At 35.3% G+C, this 20,445-nt stretch overlaps 1 protein-coding gene across 6 annotated transcripts in view; it reads left to right on the forward strand.

Moving 5' to 3' along the window:
- Positions 1-20,445, forward strand: part of CDH8 (cadherin 8) — a 154,094-nt gene that overhangs the window by 116,550 nt on the left and 17,099 nt on the right. For 3 of the 6 annotated variants that reach the window (XM_075510844.1, XM_075510845.1, XM_075510846.1), the window contains 2 exons: positions 2,462-2,583; positions 9,986-10,103. In XM_075510844.1, the coding sequence (XP_075366959.1) occupies positions 2,462-2,583; positions 9,986-10,103 (240 nt within the window). Of the gene's footprint in view, positions 1-2,461; positions 2,584-9,985; positions 10,104-12,586; positions 13,000-18,201; positions 18,323-20,445 lie in introns of those variants that run through there. The other 3 variants (XR_012776962.1, XM_075510848.1, XM_075510849.1) reach the window with 3 other exon arrangements.

Here is a 20,445-nt window from a genome sequence, read left to right on the forward strand (position 1 = left end):
AGGGAAAACACTTAGCATAAAGTGGAATTTCATTGAAAAGTTTGCAATGACAAAATAATGCAATGTGTTCAGTGTGGTGGGCAGTACAAGCAGTAGATAAAATTCCCTCTCCATCTCTCTCTCTTTCTCAACAATAAATTTCATCATAGTCACAAGAACCCTAATAGGCGGTGGATATCCCCTTGTTTGGAGATTTCCAAACCAGTTGGGTGTCTCTTGTGTTTAGTAAATTAATTTTTTAAATTAATTCTCATCAAGTTTCTAATTATAATTTCTTTAAATTTAATGTTTGTATTTCTGATGAAAGACAAACATTTTGGGGGCAGTCACAAGGGACATTAATAATTTCTTTAGAAGCTTATCTAATTAATTACATTTCTCTGTAATGTCTTTAAAATTTGAACTGCCATCATTCCATTAATTTAGATAAAAGTAAATCCTTTAGTGTTTAAATATGACACTAGTGCTGAGAATTCTGATAACCTCAAGATTCATTGTCTGTATTTTTATCAAGTTAAGATAAAAAAGTGTTTAAAATGCTTGGGATTCATGATTTGCATATTAACTTTTATTTGATTTCAAATACATTATTATTACATGGTGTAAGTGTTCACCTCACCTGTTAATAAATAAGATCATATGATGCAAAATGGACATACATATTACTCTTACAATATTTTGGTGGGAATTTTTTTTTCTTCTGTAACATTTTTCTTCCTGAAGTAAAACTTTTGACTCCTTCTAATGGGAAGTATTCGAAGTCTGATGTCTTGTAATCTTCCATATCCTATAAAGGTGGAATTTTAATATTTCAGGCTATCCAGCAAACATAAAGACTTTGTTTATAGCACTAGTACATTTGGCGATAGCCTGGTTTTCTGTCTTTTTAAATAGTTATTTTTATGCTATTTCAAAGCAATGTTAGTAGAGCAATTGAAATTTACACATGTAGATTTATAGGTGGAGCCTCAAAAATTATGGCTGTTTTTAGCATACAAGGGAAAAAAAAGGATGCAATAGGTAGGGTTTGATTAGGTCACAACACAATTAACTTAGATGGAAACCACAAAAAATACAGTGCATATAGCGATTCTCCCTTTAATCATCTCTACCATTTGTAGGGCTGCCACCAGTTGCTACCTGCCCACTGGTGGAGCCTGACGTACTTCTACTTTGTGGACATTTGTTATGAGAGGTTCACTGAATACCAGGCAATAGGAACTTCTGTCCTGCTTTCCCCTAAGCCAGTTCTGTATTGCCAGGGAGCAGAGCCCACGTGGGTTGGTGACAGCTTTGGGCAGCTGCTAAGCTGTCACAACAACTGTGAGTACGTTGATACCCTGACTTATGGTAGCAGCTGTCTTGCCTGCAGTAATAATTTAGGCAAAACCACGTAGTTCAGTTACAAGTCAGACCCTGAGTTTAATTCACACAGCGTGCAGTTCTTCAAATTGTTGATGATATAAACAAGATAAAATGCCGTGGTTGTAAAATAGTACTCACTAAGAGATGGATTTTGATATTAGTATTGAGTTACTTGTAGAGGTATGCATATGCTATAGAACAGTGTTTTAAACAGAGTTTAAAACACTGATCACCAGCTGAGGTGATCAGCTGGTCACCTCAGTTTAAACTGAATTCGTGTTTTTGCTCTTTGGGAAAAATAATCTAAAATATTTATAAATAGTCTCTTAAAATAAATTAGCTATACTGAATTGAAGGAAAGACACTAGAAACTGACTGTGAAATCCATTCAAAGTAGAATGTGAACTGTTGGTTTAGCTTTTCTTTCCTTACAGCTTAACAAGGTTATTCTACTCTTTACAGTGATAAACACTTTTATGCAAAATAGCTTTATATTATAAATAATGAGGCTTTATTTCAGTGAAGAGAGAAGTTCACAGCTCATATTTTTGGTCAGTGGCAGATGAATCAAAGTGCTTTAATAGTCCAAAGTACTATGTAGTTTTGCCTATGTGAGTCTACCATCTATCTTTCTCACAATGTGGGTCTCCACATCAATCGTATTTGTAATGAAGAAATAATAGATGTGCAGTCAGAACAACTAATAGAGTAAAATGCTCTGTGCTCTGCCAAAGATAAACAAAGAAATAAATCTATGTTGTTTACAGCCTTCCCTTTCCCATGTATAATGGACTTTATCAATAAAACAATACAAACTTCATCAAAGAAAAATCTTACCAATTTAGACCAAGAAAGGTCTTCATTGAGCTAATCTCCAACAAATGCTGTTTGCAATAGGGATCTATTTATTCTTTTCAACCATAAAATACTGGCCATCGTTCTTTATCTCATGCTTTAACTCTACGATCCATTACAGATAAGACAAACCAATTAAGCAAGGACAGAAGACAGAAAGAGTATGGTTACTATGTAAGCATTTATGTATCAGTCCCAATTTAAATATGCTTACCTTTTATGCTTTGATTTCTTTTCTTAGGGAACCACAGTCAAGTGTCCCGGGTGCCTGTTGCTATCAAAGTTCTAGATGTAAATGACAATGCTCCTGAGTTTGCATCAGAGCATGAAGCCTTCTTATGTGAGAATGGGAAGCCTGGACAAGTAAGTATCTCCATGTTTGTACGTCGTGTACTTTAGTGTGTGAGAATAGGGTACAGTTTCTCCCTCTCATCTTAGCTTTATTCCCAAAATATGTGCCTATGTGTTCATGCTAACAACTCTTAACGTTCATTTAAGATAAACCTATGATCGTATTCTGTGGTACATCTTGCTATATTTGGACATACATATTATTTGAATTATAGGTTTTTAATTAAAGGTAGGTATCTTGGGACAATATCCAGAAAAAATGCTGGGTGTCTTTAAGCTCCCACTGTTTCCACTCTGTTTCATGGAGTTCATCACTTCATAGGTTCATGTGTGTTAATAGGTAAAAGTATAATCCAACTTGAATTCCAGTTCAGTTATTGAACTGTATTGCAGCTGGTCCCAGGTATAATTTAGAAGAAACACTTGAAACCATTTCCCCTTACCCATATCTCAGTTCCTTACCCATACCCATGTATTTCCCCTTACCCGTATCTCTATCTATTTAGTTCTTACTCACTTTTCTATGACAATTGGGAAAAAACAGGAAAGCAAACCAGAACTTGATGGAAAGTCAAGTAAATTGTAACTGCAGGTAAAATATCTAAAGAGGGGATGGGGTGTTGGAGAAGAGGAGTTCAAGTTTTGATTATACTTCACCAAAAAATGAAAAGGCCTAGCAGAGTATTTGCTTCCTGATTTCATGAAATAAAAGGGTTGGCAAAGGAATTTACACAACACTCTACAAGGTGAAATAAACACAGCAAGATATCAGAAGCAAGATTTAACCTGTATAGCCTTTTTCAAAGAAAATGAAACAGATTTCTTAAAAGGCATCCATTTTGAAGGACAAATGTACAGAAATAGGGAAGAATATCTCATATAAATGACAAGATAAAGACTCAAGAAAATGTACAGACTTTTAGAAAGTAATGCCATGTAAATGAGAATTAACTTTTGTCCAGCTTGAGAAACACTGCATGTTACAACAATTCACTGTTTTTAAACTTTCTAATTTATTTCTAGATTGTGACATTTTATTTAAATAAACAGCAGCTGACAACATGACACTAGTCTTGTTAATCCAACTATTCCTGTGTCTCATGTGGGTGTTAGGCATTAAATTCACTATTCTCCAAAGAAGGTTACCTGATAATAGAGTTAGAAATTATTTTCTTTTAGTAGTATTAAATGACAACCTATATATATGACAACCTACCTCTGCCAAGACTGGATTCTTACAGAAGATTATTTGACTTCTAGCACCCCTTTTTGTTTATTAAAAAGGTGTCAAAAATGTGTAATTTAAGAAATGAAAATTCTTTCTAACCACTGAAAAACAGATTATTGAAATGTGCCTTTATGGGCAGACAGTTATGGTACTGTTGGTATTTAAGTTCTTCTAGCTCACAGTGGATTTCTGTTTAGCTCAGGGTGGATTTCAGATGCTGAGTAGTTACGTTTTCTAGGATATATTAAATTCTAATGAGTATACGTTTATCCAGGGCTCAGTAAGCTTCCCTGAAATCAGAAAGCTGTGTTGCACAGCGTTTTCTGAATATATTTATCTAGGTATTCCTATCAAATCTCAGGTGGTTTAAGAGATGTTGAAAAATGTTCGCATTTCATTTTGGAATAAAACAATAAATGAGATGATTAAGAGTCAGCTGGTAAAAGAGGCTTCTGTTTAAGCACTTATGGAAAACTTTCATTAAACCATGATATTCTTCATCTTATCATCACGTTCTACACTCTTGATCTGATGGCAGATGTCACTCTTGAACATGAATCCTTGTGTGAACTTTACAGATGGTTATTAAATATTTGGCTGCTAGCATGGATGAGGTGGCACTGATCCTGCAATTTATCTGTGTTTTAAACAAATAACATTATTGGAACAGTAACCATTCCAGAATAATCACCAAGGTTAGGTTCTAAATTTAAGTCATCATTCAAAAATTATCTGCTCCTGTAAAGATTTTAGTATCTACACTACCTGATTGGTTTTTCTTATGCTTATTATTCTATATTCAAATTTTGGAAGAAATCATATTAATCAGTCAAGATGTAGAATTCAAAAAATTAAATATGACTCAGCTATGAAATAGCTAATATGAGAAAGACACTACTCTTTTACATATTATCAAAAGCCTAAGTTAGATAGTTCTCCAAACTTTAAACTTGAATGTTACATGTGCAGGAAAGGTGCAATTGCATTATGGTATTCCAATCTCTTTACATTTGCAGTTCAACTTAAATCTAAGTTTAAATCAAATTTGAATCACCATAAGGGAGATTACATTTGAACCTTTTATGAAACCTTATTTGCAGCCCCTAAATATATTGAACCATCTATTCCAGTTCAGTTTCTAAGTGTTCTGTTTTGGGTTCTGATATAATTGCAAGTGGCAAGTGCAGCTGCTGGTGATGTGACAGAATATATTAAAAACTGTTGATGTATAACATTGTCAGATGCATTTTCTTTGCTTCAACCTACCTCTAACAGTAGAAGTACTACAGCTAGTAGGAGAGGAAAGGGAGAGGAGGAGGAGGGAAATGTATTTGTCCATGCACATATTTATGTGCTCCTTGCACATTTTTACACACAACAGAAAGTTGCCAGAAATGTTTTTCGTCAGTTTTAGAAAAAAAAAAAAAAAAATTGAGCATGCTATTACAGTACCTCTAAGCTAACCATAAACCAGCTCACGCCTTTCCCTATTATTTCTTTTTTTGCTTAATTCCACTTACTAAAGCCAGAACATTCATGGTTTTGCTAGCTATAGCTGTACAGCTGATTGTTCTCCAGCCCAGCTAAACTATTTTCCTATACTCCTAGAACAGAACATCTGTATTGTTGAGTAAGAAAAGTGCCTCGCTCACTGTTCCCCGGTCCCTACCCAGACTTTTCCAGTGAAGTGCTGTTTGCTCAAAACAAGGCTACAAAACTTGCAAACACTTAAGTAGTGCAGACGACGTATCAGTGCTCAAGCCAGTGTTCAAACTAGAGCCATAGAAAACCGAGTACAATGTTCTTCCAGTCTCTCGCAATTTGTCTCTATTTTATTCAGTTCTCCTAATAGAATTGGCTTTTTCTAATGGAAGAAATCTTCAGGTGGATCTTTGTCTCTCTGAAGAGTCAAAGCTCATTCAAATGGCAAAATGCAGGTTCTAGCAGTAAAGGGCTGGCTCTAGTTAAAAAGGCAAAGTTAAAATTGTACTGTGATGAGTCTAGTGCTTATAGTATTATGAGTCTGCAAAGCAATTCAGAAATAACCATGAACACCAACGTAACTGCAGAAGTTTTTTCAAAGTTGGAAGAACAGTTTTAATCAAAGTAGGGAACAGTTTACTAATGATAAGGACCCATTCTAAGTTAGGTTAACAAGCTGCATTGCAGGGGAAGGCTTTTAAACAGAATCATGTATTAAAATCACACATAGATAGTTATGATACATTGGTAAGAACTTTGTTTTGCTGTTTATCTTTCTACACCATTCATTATGGTTATACTGGTAATCTTTTATAAATATTATTTCAGGCATATGTGGTTTTGTAGAAATGCAATACAAACCTGCAGACTATAATGCCGCCTTGTCCTAGGGGATCATTTAACTATTAATTTCAATCCAGAGCTGCCTGTTAAGCAAAATATACTGATTTACTATGTTTCTACTAAATGTATGTACAGAACCAAATATATGCATGAATTTTTAATACAACATCAAAGTTGAAATTTTACATGGAAGAATTTCAGAAATTTCAAGATTGAACAGCCAAAGGGTTATTTAACTTTCACTGTAATGCTTATGGATACATAATGAAAAAATCGGTTCTTTTTTTCTATATTATTGGTACTGACCAATTTTGTTATATGGAACATCTTTGTTATGCATGTTATTACTAGGAAAGAAAAAACATCTGTAGTGATAGGTAAGGCAGCTCAGCCCTGGAAGATTCTCTACCATGTTATGAACCACAGATTAAGAGTTGGAGAATTACTCCAATAGTGTTCTGTTACGTGATCACACAACACCGAGCAATAAAGTATGCTCATCAGCATACTAATAAAAATGTGGTAATGAGAATTACTGGACTTTTCTCACCCCTATAGAGTAAAAGATACAGCAGCTTTGCATGACTGTATATGTGTTATGCTTTTTTTTTTTTAAGAGCTTATTTTAATGCAAACGCACAAAGAAATAAGGTTGCTATGGGAACACTAACTCTTAATTCCTTGATGTGTGCATGTAACACAACAAATGTAGTATTCCACTAAGCCTGTCTTTTGCATATAATTTTCAGTGCATTTTCAGAGAAAGAATGATTTGGTAAACAATGAATGGAATGGATGGAAAGAACTGAAATATAATAAAGAATTCTATAGGACAGTAAGAGGTATCTATAGTTCCTGGGAAAAAAAAAAGGACAAAGAATATGCCCAGTTTCTATTTCTTGAAAATTTCCAATCTAGATGAGATTCTAAGCTTATTTCATAAGATTTCTGTGAGCCGAAACCCCATATTACTAATGCTCTTGGCTACTGGCTTTCAGGCATATTAATTGAAAACCTGGAGACAATGAAGTGAATTTTTACAGTCAACTCTCTTGCATAATGCTGGAAAGAATTAACAGTTATATAGCCAGTAGAGATAAAATTGCATAACCATCTGATAAACTGCACCTATTATGTGCAGTTGACCTTCCAGACTTCACTGTGCCATTATCCTTTTTCCCTATTGCTTTCCCATTCTAGCAGTGTTTGAAAAATGGGACAATCATAAAGTACATCTGTCTAAAGACACTTGTTTGGGATTCCATTCTAAATTGCACTTACCTGTGATGCAGAATTACTAGTACCTACCCCAGCCCTGGGCCCAACGCACATGGATAGTTTAGTACCTTACACCTCTGCAAAGAGAAAGCTGAAAATATTCCACATCTGTAAATGGGTCCATCTCTGCAGTGGGACAGACAACATCTGCTTATATATTTTTCAGCTATTTATATTTTTTCACACTGCATAGCTCTCTAGGGTCTATTGTGCAGCTGTTAAAGTGGAGACCTACTTCTTTAAGCAAAGGCTATATTAGGCCTTTTTTTGTCCATCTCTTCTAATAAACGTGTTTGAAATCATATCAGTCAAGGTTTCCGCCTTGGTAGATGCAGTTATCAAAAAAAAAAGGAATCTATATATGTGGTATTTAAACAATGTAAACTTTTTCCAGTAGATTTTTTACAATAGATCTGACCTATCCAGAATATGATTAGGCAAGGCATTAATTGTCTCAAATTCCTTCCTCGGTTATCTTACAAATTATGTATGCCTATATCAATACCTGCTCAAATATCTTTTTACATACATAATTTCAAATATTTATGTTTTGATGTTGCTCCTTGTGGTTATCTAGTAAGATTTTATTCTTGCTTTGACTCTTGAAGAACATGGAAGAATGGGATATTGACTATTATCATATATGTAACATATACAGATTGATAGTCCATTCTCTTGTGGTAAAACCAGTATATAATATTAGTTATTAGTATTTTGTTAGTGAAACTTTGAAAATTTAAAGTATATGTCTACGAATTTGGACAGCATCAGACCCTGTTTCCATTTTTTACTCTACCTTTTAAAAATGAAATTTGTAGTGATTCCTAATTTGAATTTAATTGTCCAAGAAATTATTGGTCAGTTGCTTTAGGCATTACAAAAATAACTACATAAGACAAAAATGTTATTGGATTCAATGGACATGGGAAAGGTCAATAATTCTCATTACATTTCTTATAAACCTCATTTAGCATGAGCTAATTGAGTGCGGGATCTGGATCCATAGTGGTCTTTGTTTATACTTCTCTGAAAAATACTTGGAATCAAAAGTAATTGTACCAAATATTGAAAAAAAAATTCAAACCTCCTGATTATTTCAAAATAACGATGTTGTGGTTTAACCCCAGTCAGCAACTAAGCACCACGCAGCCGCTCGCTCACCCTCCCCCTTCCCGGTAGGATGGGGGAGAGAATCTGAAGAGCAAAAGTAAGAAAACTCATGGGCTGAGATAAGAAAAATTTAATAATTGAAAGAAAATATAATAATAATAATAATAACAACAACAACAATAATTTGTAATTAAAAGGAAAATAATAAGAGAGGGAGAGAAAGAGGAACAAAACCCGGGGAAAACCAAAAAAACCCAACAGCTCACCACTGCTGACTGATGCCCAGCCAGTCCCCAAGCAGCGATTGCTGCCCCCCGGCCAGCTCCCCCCAGTTTCTATACTGGGCATGACGTGATACGGTATGGAATAGCCCTTTGGCCAGTTGGGGTCAGCTGTCCTGGCTGTGCCCCCTCCCAGCTTCTTGTGCACCTGGCAGAGCATGGGAAGCTGAAAAGTCCTTGACCAGTGGAAGCACTACTTGGCAACAACTAAAACATCAGTGTGTTATCAACATTATTCTCGTCCTAAATCCAAAACACAGCACTATACCAGCTACTAGGAAGAAAATTAACTCTATCCCAGCCGAAACCAGGAGAAATGTTTCCTCCTTTCATATTCCTGTGCAGCTCTGTATGATTTGAAGATGATCAACTGCAGTATCTTTCTGAGTAATGTTGGAGGTAAAAGAGGTAAATGGAGGTAAATACACTGCAGATACTGTAGTTGGTCATATAAATCATATGAGGTGCTTCATACAAAGTTATTTGATTATTCAAAGTTATTCAGACTATCTCAACACTCTCTCCTCTTCTAACCTTAGCATCCTCTGTTATTCTGGGAATCATTTGTTAATAATGATATTTTTAAACAAACCTATGTTCTAGTACAGGAATAGCTGAGGTTTTATTAAAATTAAGGAAAAAATCCAAATATAGACTTAGATATTTTCTTTTTTTTCAGATTAGATTATTTATAGTGTAAAACTTCACACCCAAAGTTAATTTAAAAAAAAAAATATTTATTCAATGAATTAAAAAATGGTGGTGAGGGAAAGGGGAAAGGATCAAAGATATATTATACATTTTGGTCCAATGAGAAGCATGGCTATCTGAATGAAAGACTACCATAGGCATCATGAGTGTTTCTGAAACACAGTTTCCCCTCCTTTTTATTGCTGAATAATGATTTATTACTTGCCTAAAGCAGCAGCAGTTTTGACTGGCCTCTCTTACATACCTGTCCCTCCTTATTCTCTGCCTCCTTGTTCTGGAAACAGTTTAAATAGGCCAGATACAGTCCCTGTTCCCCAGACTTTCAGTCTAAGGTCCGTAAAAGCCTTGCAAGATTATAAATTAGCATTTTTAATCTGGCATGTAGACAAATGAGAATGTGTCCGATAGAGCGGAATGTTTTTTTCAATACTATATGTTTATCAGGAGTGTGAATACTTAACGAGAGCATTTTCTGTTGTAGGTAATTCAGATTGTCAGTGCCGTTGACAAAGATGATCCTAAAAATGGGCATTATTTCCTGTTCAGTCTTCTTCCTGAAATGGTCAACAATCCAAATTTCACCATCAAGAAAAATGAAGGTAACTACAAAACATATATAATGTGTATCTGACCAACTTAGTTTTGAATTGCTTTGTTGACTTTTAGTTGCTTTACCAGTTTGTCCCTTGGGCAATTACAATGTAGATAATCTGTTTTAATGGCACCTTCATTATATCTCTTAAACTATTTCCAATATCTCTACAGTAGATAAGAAGAAAGTAAAATGAATACTGAATTTACATCCAGAAGACAGCTCACTGGCTTAAATAAAACAAAAGGATGGATTTACTGCCTGTTTTATTTCTGTTAATTTGAAATTCCAGAGATAATGCTGTGAGATGAAAATCTGAAACTATGTTGATAAATAAATGTTGATCCTACGTTGACTGGATATAGATGGGAGCATAAAATTAAGTATCTACTAAATCCCCCAAAGGAAACACCTTTTAAGCCTGTTTGTTGTGTGTATAAAGGTTCCAAAGTATTTCAGTTAGGCACTGTTACTAGAAAGAGAAATCTGCTAGGTCAGCAAAGCCCAGAAGGGCACTTTGTATCACTGAGCTTTAGAGCACTTCTGGAAGGGCATAATGTCACTATAGAAGTGGAGTTTCATGCACGATGGAAAAAAAGACCCATGCAATATTGTTGAGCAATAACTTTACGCTGATCCTTTTCTTTGGCACACAGATATATTTGAAGGTCATGTGAGAAAGAGCTAGGAATGATCACAAGACTGCTATAAATAGTGCTTTATGTATTTGTGCTTACTTGAATATTCAGCAAAGTTTTTCCATCTTGGCACTTTTTTTTTTAATAAAACACTACCCTGTCAGGAATTTTAGTCAAATTCAGTCTCTTACGTCTCTTATTTCAAATGATAATGAAGGAAATCCCTATTTAGTCCATTACTAATAGGAAGATGTATGTGTGAGGTGTATGTGCATGAGTGTAGAAGTAATACACGAAATGTCAAATAAAGAGAAAATGCTGTTTTCATTTTTTATTCTAGCTGTTTCAACCAAGAAGAATGATGGCACCATTTTGTTAAATGACACTATAAAAACCTAATTTCTTAAATCTGCTTAAATATATCCTGAATGTTTCTTTTCATTAGATATGTTTTTCTCTTATAGCATTCATGAAGTGTGTCTCTACTTATATTTGTACTTTCATGTAGGAAATGTCTCTGTATGTTTTCTGCTCTTACAGGAGAAGATAAAACAAATCTCTTCAAAATGCATTTCATAATCATCAGTAGTGTAACACAAATTGAATTAAGCATCCTAAATGTGAGGTGGTTTGCTCTGCACAGCATGACAAAGCAAAAAAGATCTTAGTATTTCTCTTCATGTTTAAATACTTGGCTCACATCACTAATTAGCCTTGTCCTTCCAATCTGTTATCCATTTAAGACCCGCTCTTACTCTTAGTCACAGCCAATGGCAAAATGACTCCTGATCTGAGTGGGAGTGAGGAACTGTTCTGTATAACACAGTTTAGAAAAATAAGTCCAATTTTGATACAACATTGCCACTCAGTTTTACACATTTTAATGCATTTGAATCAGTTAAATGTGTAAATCCTCTTAAAACAACCAACTGAAATCTCTTGAAATTAAAAATCCACTTGAAGAGACTTTTCTGATTTAATCTTTTCAGTATCCAAGAATAAAATTCCAACTATGCATACCATCCATTTCTATGAAGATTGCTCAGCCAGGGATGCAATCCATGATTGATGCCAGAACATGATCTCCCACAGGAAGCAAATATTCCTGTCAAAGCCAAAATCAGGGTATAATTTGGTTGAGGTGAGGTTTCATGTCATTTAAACATCATAAATCTTTAGTAAGTCTTTATTTAGTTACGCCATTTAAACAATGAACTTGACCATAACTTTGTCTTGCAGATATCTGCTAGATAAGCATAAGTGATTATTCTTGCTGAAAAAACTCCAGTAGTCCTAAAAAACCTGAATTCACAAGTCAAATTTCTCCTTAGTTGTACTAAAGAGTGTCTGGGCTGTCCAAAAGCCAGTTCGGTCTGGTTTATTAGAAGCAATGTAAGAAAATGCCTATAACAAACCCTACTCTCATTTCTGGAGAACTGTGTTTCTGAGGATCAGATCAGTGCACAACCCACTTAGGCTTGGAACTGAAAAACATTTCCTCGTGCTGGTGGGCAAAATCCTTCACATCTTCCTGACTGTGACCTCAGCCTCAACTTCTTCCCATATTCTTGGCCCTGCCAAATTCTTCAAGGCGGCAGAGACTACCTTGATGGCTGCTGAAGAAATGTTATCCTCGTGCGGATATTATAAATTGATTGCATTTTCTCAGGAAACCTAATATAGAAACCCAATCTTTTATTTGCTAGAATTAGTATTTTTTTTTATTTAAATGATTTTTCATATCCTGCCTTTCTCCAAAATTCTCTCAAGCCCAGAGATAAACAAAAGTACCCCTCCTCAAGAGCATTTGTGAAATTATATTATCCTTTGGGATTCTTCTTTTGTGCTTTAGGTAACATTGTGGCATTTGGCAATTACTTCCCTACTTCACAAAGTAATGACGTTATCCGATCTGGTAGCACTAGTATGCAAGCAATGCAGTTTGGCATCTGCCATGGGAAGAAAGCTGTGATGTTCTGTTTCTGTCCCTCATACTAAAGAATATATAAGATGCATGTATTTTGGAATTTTCTCTTGCTATATGGAACATAAGCATAACCATTAATTAATTTAGTTTGTTGCCTACAGACTAATTCTATTGTTTAAACTTTCCAGATTGCCCTAAGGCAAGTTCACATGATACTTCAGTAATTAACCGTGCTGCTCAAATATACTACAAATATTATGATCGGCTATGTTGTTATTGCCAAATATGTTTAACTGAGTGGCACAACAGTGTATCTTCATCAGAAACCACAAAAAAACCCCACTTCTCCTAAGATTATATTATGTATTATAGAAATTATCCTGTGATCATAGCAGAGTCTGTTCCTTGGAATGATATACCAGTATCCTTTATTTGTTTGGTCTGTTCAATTTGCATATCTACAATCCCTTCTGTAGAGAAGATGCCCAAAACTGTAGAGACTGTAGTGCCTTTCTGATATAAGTAATGTAAAAATGTAAATTTAAATGTCACCGTACATCTCGCTGAATGTCTTTAGATCATCTCTTAGAAATCTTTTTCATATCTCCTGATCTGTTTTTTTCTGTTCTTTTCTGACCTCACATGTCTGTTACTGAGTAGTTTTTCTTAGGCTTTGTGCCTTGGCTAAATGGGCGGGCAGCTACTGATAATCTGAAGTAAAGCAATCCTACTCTCTCAAACTGTAATGCAAGAAACACTGATCATTTAGATTGCCAGATGCATAAACCTTTATCCCTTCACAAGAGAAATAATAAAATTATGTAATAAAAATATAAGAAGTTAATGCAGCATGAAAATAATGTAATGTTTTCTATGTTAGTCCCCATGACTAAACCTGTGCCTCCATGTCATAACAAATCCTTGACTCCGTAAACTCATTTACTCACTTACTTTTCACGTCTTTGTGCTGGGTTTCTGCATAAGAGCAGAAATGCGAAAAATGAAAATAAATGTTTTGTGTAGTTTTTCTGACAAACTTCAAACCAGAAAAAACCTAAAACTTCAGATGAAAATATCTGATGCTTAGGCAGGTGTTGATACACTCTAGCCATGTATTGTAGATTCCTTAGCTGAATGGAATTAACCCTTCCAAAAAGCTGTAGGATCACCATAAATGACAAAAAACTGACAGGAATTTAGACAACTGATAAGGATTTTGTACTGTCATAGCATCAGTAAATTGAAATGAGACCTCTGGAAATGGAATTAGCATCTGTTGACAGTCTTTTTTCAGGTGAGTGGTCTTCACAAAGCGTTACCTAAAATCTAATGCCAGTACATGGATCATCTCCTGCATCCCAAACAATATGCTCACAGCAATACCTGTTTTCAGCATTGGATTCCTAATGTTCGTATGGTTTCCTTGGGTTGTTCAAGTGAGAATAGAATTTTGTGATAAAAGCGTTTTCAGAGATGTAAACATTTTGATATGCTGCCGATGCGTTTTTTACTTTCAAAAACTAGCAAATACATCTTTGCCATAAAGTAAAGAGACTTAAAGTTTTTCCCCAAAGATGTTTCCATTGCTATTCCATTTTCCTTATGCCAAAGTCTGTTTCCTAATGGAATAAACCCCAAATCAAATATTCTACAGTGCCTTTGTATGAACTCTTCTGACAGAAGAAATGGTGCATCTCTACTGTATAAATGTGATATTACATACCTCTTACTAAGGCTTATGTAGTAGAAGCAATCACAGGGTTGCTTGGAACGTGGGCAGGACTTATCTTTGGGTTAAGAGAACCATCTGAATGACACGCGTTCATATTCCTGCAGAAGTCCAATAGCCTTACAAGTAATCAGCCTCCCCTCTCTCCAAAATATTCAATGTCCATCTGGTGATTTGAGTTCTGAATTTGGGCCAAACTGATTTTTAGTGAGTGCATAGTAAAGAGGTTTTTCTCTTTTTAAATTGAAGCATTATATGTACTTCAGTGATGAACCGTTCTGTTGGTTCTCTATAATGAACTTAATATTTATTCTCAGCCATGCTTAGTCTATTATACCTATGATACCTATCATAACTCCAAGAATGTTCATGTTTAAATGTCCATTTCTTTCGTTCTTTCCATCTAGGAAGTTTAATCTGTCACTTATGTCCTTATTGTGCTGCCTTGAAACTATAGGCAATGTGTCATGTATTTAAAAGGAAATAGCCTGGTATAATCACTTCAATCACTATCTGGCTTGCATGCCTTTGTATACTATTGCAGATCTTATTTTAAAATATTTGCTACTTCTCATCACCTCTTTACTATTAATAAACAAATATTTTTAAACTATTTAGAAATAGCCAGAGAAGACAATTACATGCAACCTCTCTTTTATATATCCCAAATAATAAAAACAAATGATCAGCACTACTTCATTTTTGAAAGTACTTCTGTGTCACTGTGTTTTTAATGTAATAAACCCTAGATTTTTCCCACATCTTTTTCCTGAAAATATTTTTAGCAGCATCTGTCAAATGCGTACCTGGAGGGTGAGTCTTTTGTTCACACAAGAGTAACTCTCGTGTTAAAACGAGTTTCTTTCCCTGAATCAGTTTCTTTTGGCATTTCTCGATAAGTCTCTCTGCCATTGTCTCAGCTGCCAGCTAAAGCTCTTTCTGTGTTTTTGATTGACTTTTCTTTCCAAATATATACCTCAGAGAGCTAAGAGGTGGCACTGCTATTTCATTGCCCTCCTTCCAGTTTGCCCAATTTCAAAGTTAACCCACTGACCTCAGGTACAAATTGCCTTAGCAAGGACATCATTAAACCCATCATTTCTTGATGGATGTACAATGAACATCTAGAATAACAGCGCCCATATGGTCCCTTGGTTATGAGCGGTAAATCCTCATATATTTTTGCAGTTTCATGCAATTTTTCAAGAGCCTTGGGAAACGTTGTGACCAGCTGCCATCTACGCCAGAGGGTGTTTCACAATGGCAATTCGCAAGGGAAAGCACGTGCTTATATACTTCTAATGTGTTTAATTACCATCCTCATTTATTTTATATATCAATAATTAGACTTTCAAAGTACAATTCTAAAACATACCAAATCACATCCTTGTTACTGGTTTTCTTGAAAAGTAAAATTAAGTGATGTGATCAGAGATGTGTCTTGCATCCTATAAGAAAATATTTTTCTACCATGTCTGTCAATATTAGTGATATGGAATAACATCTAGAAGACTGCATCTAAAATTGTAAAAGAACATGCTGCATAATCTAGGAAAGAGCATTGATCAGCATCTCTCTTAATAGGCATAGTTTTGTCACCAGAAATCACAGGGAATACTTCCATAGCAAGGTGCATTCAGTGTGAAAGTAGTAGAGTTAAAAATAAATTATTCCAATGTACTAAAAAACAACAAACACAAACTAACCTATAATCCGGCACTTCTGTGCCAGAATCTGCCATCCACAGGCATGCGTCATGTTTCTCCAGGAGTGTTCATAGTGTGAAAAAACGTATTATAAATATCATACTATCAATCTTTTCCTCAGCATGGCATTAAAACTGGAGCTGTTTAAATAGCAAAGTTCAACATTTTTATAACCTGAGGATACCAGAACAACCTGAGATTATTGATTTTGTTATGAATGATATAGTTAATAATGAACTTGTTCTAATAAAATTATTGAAATATTTCCTTTTTAGTGTGGTTGAAAGATTTTGTTCAATAAGTTCTTTTTTGCTCATGTTATAACTTGTAAGTTATAGAAGTTAAAACAAGAAAGCATAAAGAAGATGTTGATATTTTGCTGAGTAGAAAGGTCTAAGTTTTATCGAAACAAATCATGTGATAGTTAAGGTAGCTAAGCTCCATGAAACATTTTAGTTCTGTGGATTTAGACTATCCTGACATGAAATCATATTTCAGAAAACTCTTAATTATATTTTGGATGCATACTTACCTTTCTCAGTAAAAAACAAAATGGCATTTACAGGCCTGAATTACCACATTCTACTTATGATCTACAAGTTATACTACACTGATGGATCCAACTCCCTTTCTAAGAATGACATACTCGAGTCTGTCTTGGTCTGTGTGCTGGAAAGCATGTAAGAATTATGATCCAGCTGTGTGGTGATAAGAGAACACTACGCTACCTTACCTCCCTCCCTCACTATCGAAGCAGGCAGGCGGGGATATCATGGCCTGAAAAAGGAAAGGACAGATCCTAGCTTCCACTCAATTAATATGCAAAAAATGGTATTCAGCCAGTGTAATTACTTTTCCTGGAGCGAGTGGTTGTGCATTAGGTGCTAAGTGTCAAGTCCCTGAAATAATTTGTTTTTGTAACAGAGGAAATGCAGAGGAAATGCAGTTCCTTATTTATTATACTCAGGTTCCTTCATCCTTAGTCCTTAGACAATTGACCTGATTGAAACTGCTTTGGATCAGAAACTGTGTTAGATCATTCTTTGTAGGAAAAGTAATCAATTTTCTTATTTACATATCTGACAGAATTCTAAGATGTAATGTCATCCTGTGAAGTAATAGACTGTGTCTAAAGACTCAAAAAGATGAGCCCTTTCTGCTAGTGATAAAGTGATAAGCAACGTGAGGTGGAAATTGGTACTATAGATCTTTAGACTATTCTCACATTCTAGAAGACTGGTGGAATTTCAAGTTAATGATAATATTACCAAGGGACCCCAATGCATTCCAGTAATGCTCAGAAGTTCTGTCTTGCCAGGCACTGAATGCATTTCCATTTCCATTGTATGATTTCACATTGCAGTTGAAGTAATGTATTCAGCTCCTTTCTACGATACCATTCTGTGGTCCTAGCAAGGTTACGCTTTTCCATGGTACAGTAGTGTTAGTCCCATCTAGTCTGAGAATGTCAATGAAAATATTCTCAGTATATATCTTTCATACCTGATAGCTTTCTGCTTCCTTTCCCCCTTCTTTCTTTACTATCATCACTATTGACTATGTTCTGTTATTCCCTGATGTTCTGTTTTTCCTTGATGTTGAGTATCAATTGAGTGAGATTTGAAACAACTTCCCTGGCATAGAAGGATGTGATGTTATTTTCTGAAGTGAAGATTACATTAATGTATATGGGAAACCAGAATTTTTCCACTCCAGTCCTTTGTGTGCCACTTCCTTCACTGACACCTGCTTCTGCTGTCTTTCCCATCTTTCTTCTTGCATGCAGATCACTGCTCTTTCTGGACTCCCTTCTAATTAGAACCACAGAACAGGTGAAGACTAAGTGCAGTTCCTCTGCAAACGTACTTTTTAGCCCTATCTGGATGATTTACACCTTCTTACAATGGTTATGTGCTTTTCACCACTTCGATAGGCTAAAGAGATGAATCCTTCTTGGTGCACATAGCTGCTCTAGCTGAAACTGAATGTCAGAAAAACAGAATCAACTCTTCAAAGGCTAACTCAGCTACCAAGCTCCTCCACACTTTGACCATTCTGTCTATTCTGACCATCTGAAACCTTATTCACTCCTCTCCTGTATTCAGGATGCAGGGCTCCAGACAGATTCCCTCTCTCCTCCGCCCTAAGCCAGATGTGATCCATCAAGTCTTCATTCGACTGGACAGGCCAACCTGATGAATGAACCAGCAAGGAGGGGGCCATCTGGTAAGCCGATTGTCCTCTTTTAGGCATCTTTAGGCTCTTCTTCAGCTCTGCTGTGTTCCCCAGTACGTCTGTACTTTTTATAGTATTGTAGCTGGCAAAGTGTTTCTCTGGGAGCACTTCTGTTCCAAATGCTGTTTAACCTTTCAGTCCTGTTTTAGTTTAGCTCTGTGATGGCAACTTCTTTCCAAGCCTCAGAAATACAAACTTTCAGACAACTACAGAAGAGTTGTATATGCACATTGGAAAATAAGACTAATTTCCACAGCATCACATCCTTGCAGAGAACGCCTTTCTTTTAATCATATGAATCAATCACAATTACACAGCTATTTCAGGACATTTATGTAAATATGACCCAGCCCAAAACAATATAAAATGTGAGTAATGAAATACAGGATACTACTGGATATATACAGCGTGCCATTATGCATACATGACCAAAGAGACTTTTACTTCACTCATTCTTAATTTATTATTTGTGCTGCTAGCAACATAATGTTGCCAAGGCGTCAATTATGTTTCATTTTATAAATCAAACTAATTAAGAACCAGATGCAATCTGAGTGAAAAAGATCTGAGGTCAGTGTTGTGCACCATATGTACAACAGTGCTTACTCATGATGAAGAGATGGATTGGACAGCTGTAAATTCTCCTGCTGTAGGAGTTTCATCATGCTCAGATAGTGTAACATACTTATCTCTCTTTTTCCAGTTTATTTCTTTAATTTCACAACAAAACTAAAGAAAAGTGAGCAATGCTGCCATGACTTTAAAAGACTAAGTAAGGGATAAAAGGTTATGAAAACAAAACAGAAGAGGAAAAGAATTTGGTCAGCAAATTAGCATGAAAATAGATCTATTTTAGTAACAATATGGAACATGGATGAAAGAAATAACAGAGATAAGAACAAATTGAATCTTCAGTGTGGCTTAATTTCAGACACATAATGGGGAAAATAAACATTAAATTAGGGTCTCAAAACTGAACTGCTTAGCAGACAGAAAGACGTTGTTCTTAATCAGTACAAAACTTCTCAACTAAGTGCTATCAGGACAACAGTAAAATCCACAGTACCATCTCTCTGGAATTTGTCTTCCAATGAAACATTGCTCCAATAGCCCTTTAATTTTCCAAGGTTTCCTAAGTGCTTTAAAAACATAACTCCTTGAAAGCTAACAGCACCCATGATAATTATATTCTAGGACTTTAAAAGTATTTCATAGTAGTATTTATAACTAAGTGAATATAGCATATTTGGAGATAAGTTTCCAGATTTTTAGCCAACTATCTTCTGAAAATATGTTCAGATATTTCTGCCAAAGTACCACTTCTGGTTTCACGGGTGGATCTAATTCCTCCAGGTTTTCTGCAAGGAACAATTCCTGTAGTGGAAGTGTTCATGGACAATGCACTGACTACGTTTGATTTCTTGCAAATGGGTTTAATTCACTGAGTAGGAGGAATGATGTCCTAGAGCTGAAGGTTCTGGCTGGGCCTCTACCCCTTCACCACCTCAATATATTACCTGACAGAGACATACTGCATCTTAAGAAGCCCCCCTCTGTTTTCACCTCATTGTTAGGTTTTGTTTTGTTTTTAATATTTGGATTTTCTCTCCAAGTACCTAATCGGTAATTACGGCACAAGACTGTTTTTCTTCCTTTTTTTGCACCTTGTAAATTTATTGGTTGCTCTCATTATGGAATGTTTCTTCATTTTATCATGTTCTAAATACAGGCTGTTGAGGGGGAATAACAATTAATTTATTACTTGCTCTAATTGTACTTTTCTTTTGTCAATTAATGAGAAACTAGATAGGAGTTCCACTTTAAAGTTCCAGTTGTAGTAAAGATTAAAAGAACCCCAACACTCTTCTACTGGAGGAAGAATCTAAACAGGCTAAAAATGAAAACAATATTAGCCATTAAATTTTCCTTTGCTTAGGAAAAATCTCCTTTTCTCATTATAACAGATATAAAGTATACAGACTACTTGCACATGGTTCCTCCATTAAAATAGAAGGTATTAATTTTTCACACTTAGCCTCAAGGCTTGTCTGATAAACTATTGCACAACTAACATTATAATGTGAATTAAAAAGACAAAGACCATGTTCCAATTT

The sequence above is a fragment of the Mycteria americana genome, chromosome 8, assembly GCF_035582795.1.
Source record: "Mycteria americana isolate JAX WOST 10 ecotype Jacksonville Zoo and Gardens chromosome 8, USCA_MyAme_1.0, whole genome shotgun sequence".
Classification (NCBI taxonomy): domain Eukaryota; kingdom Metazoa; phylum Chordata; class Aves; order Ciconiiformes; family Ciconiidae; genus Mycteria; species Mycteria americana.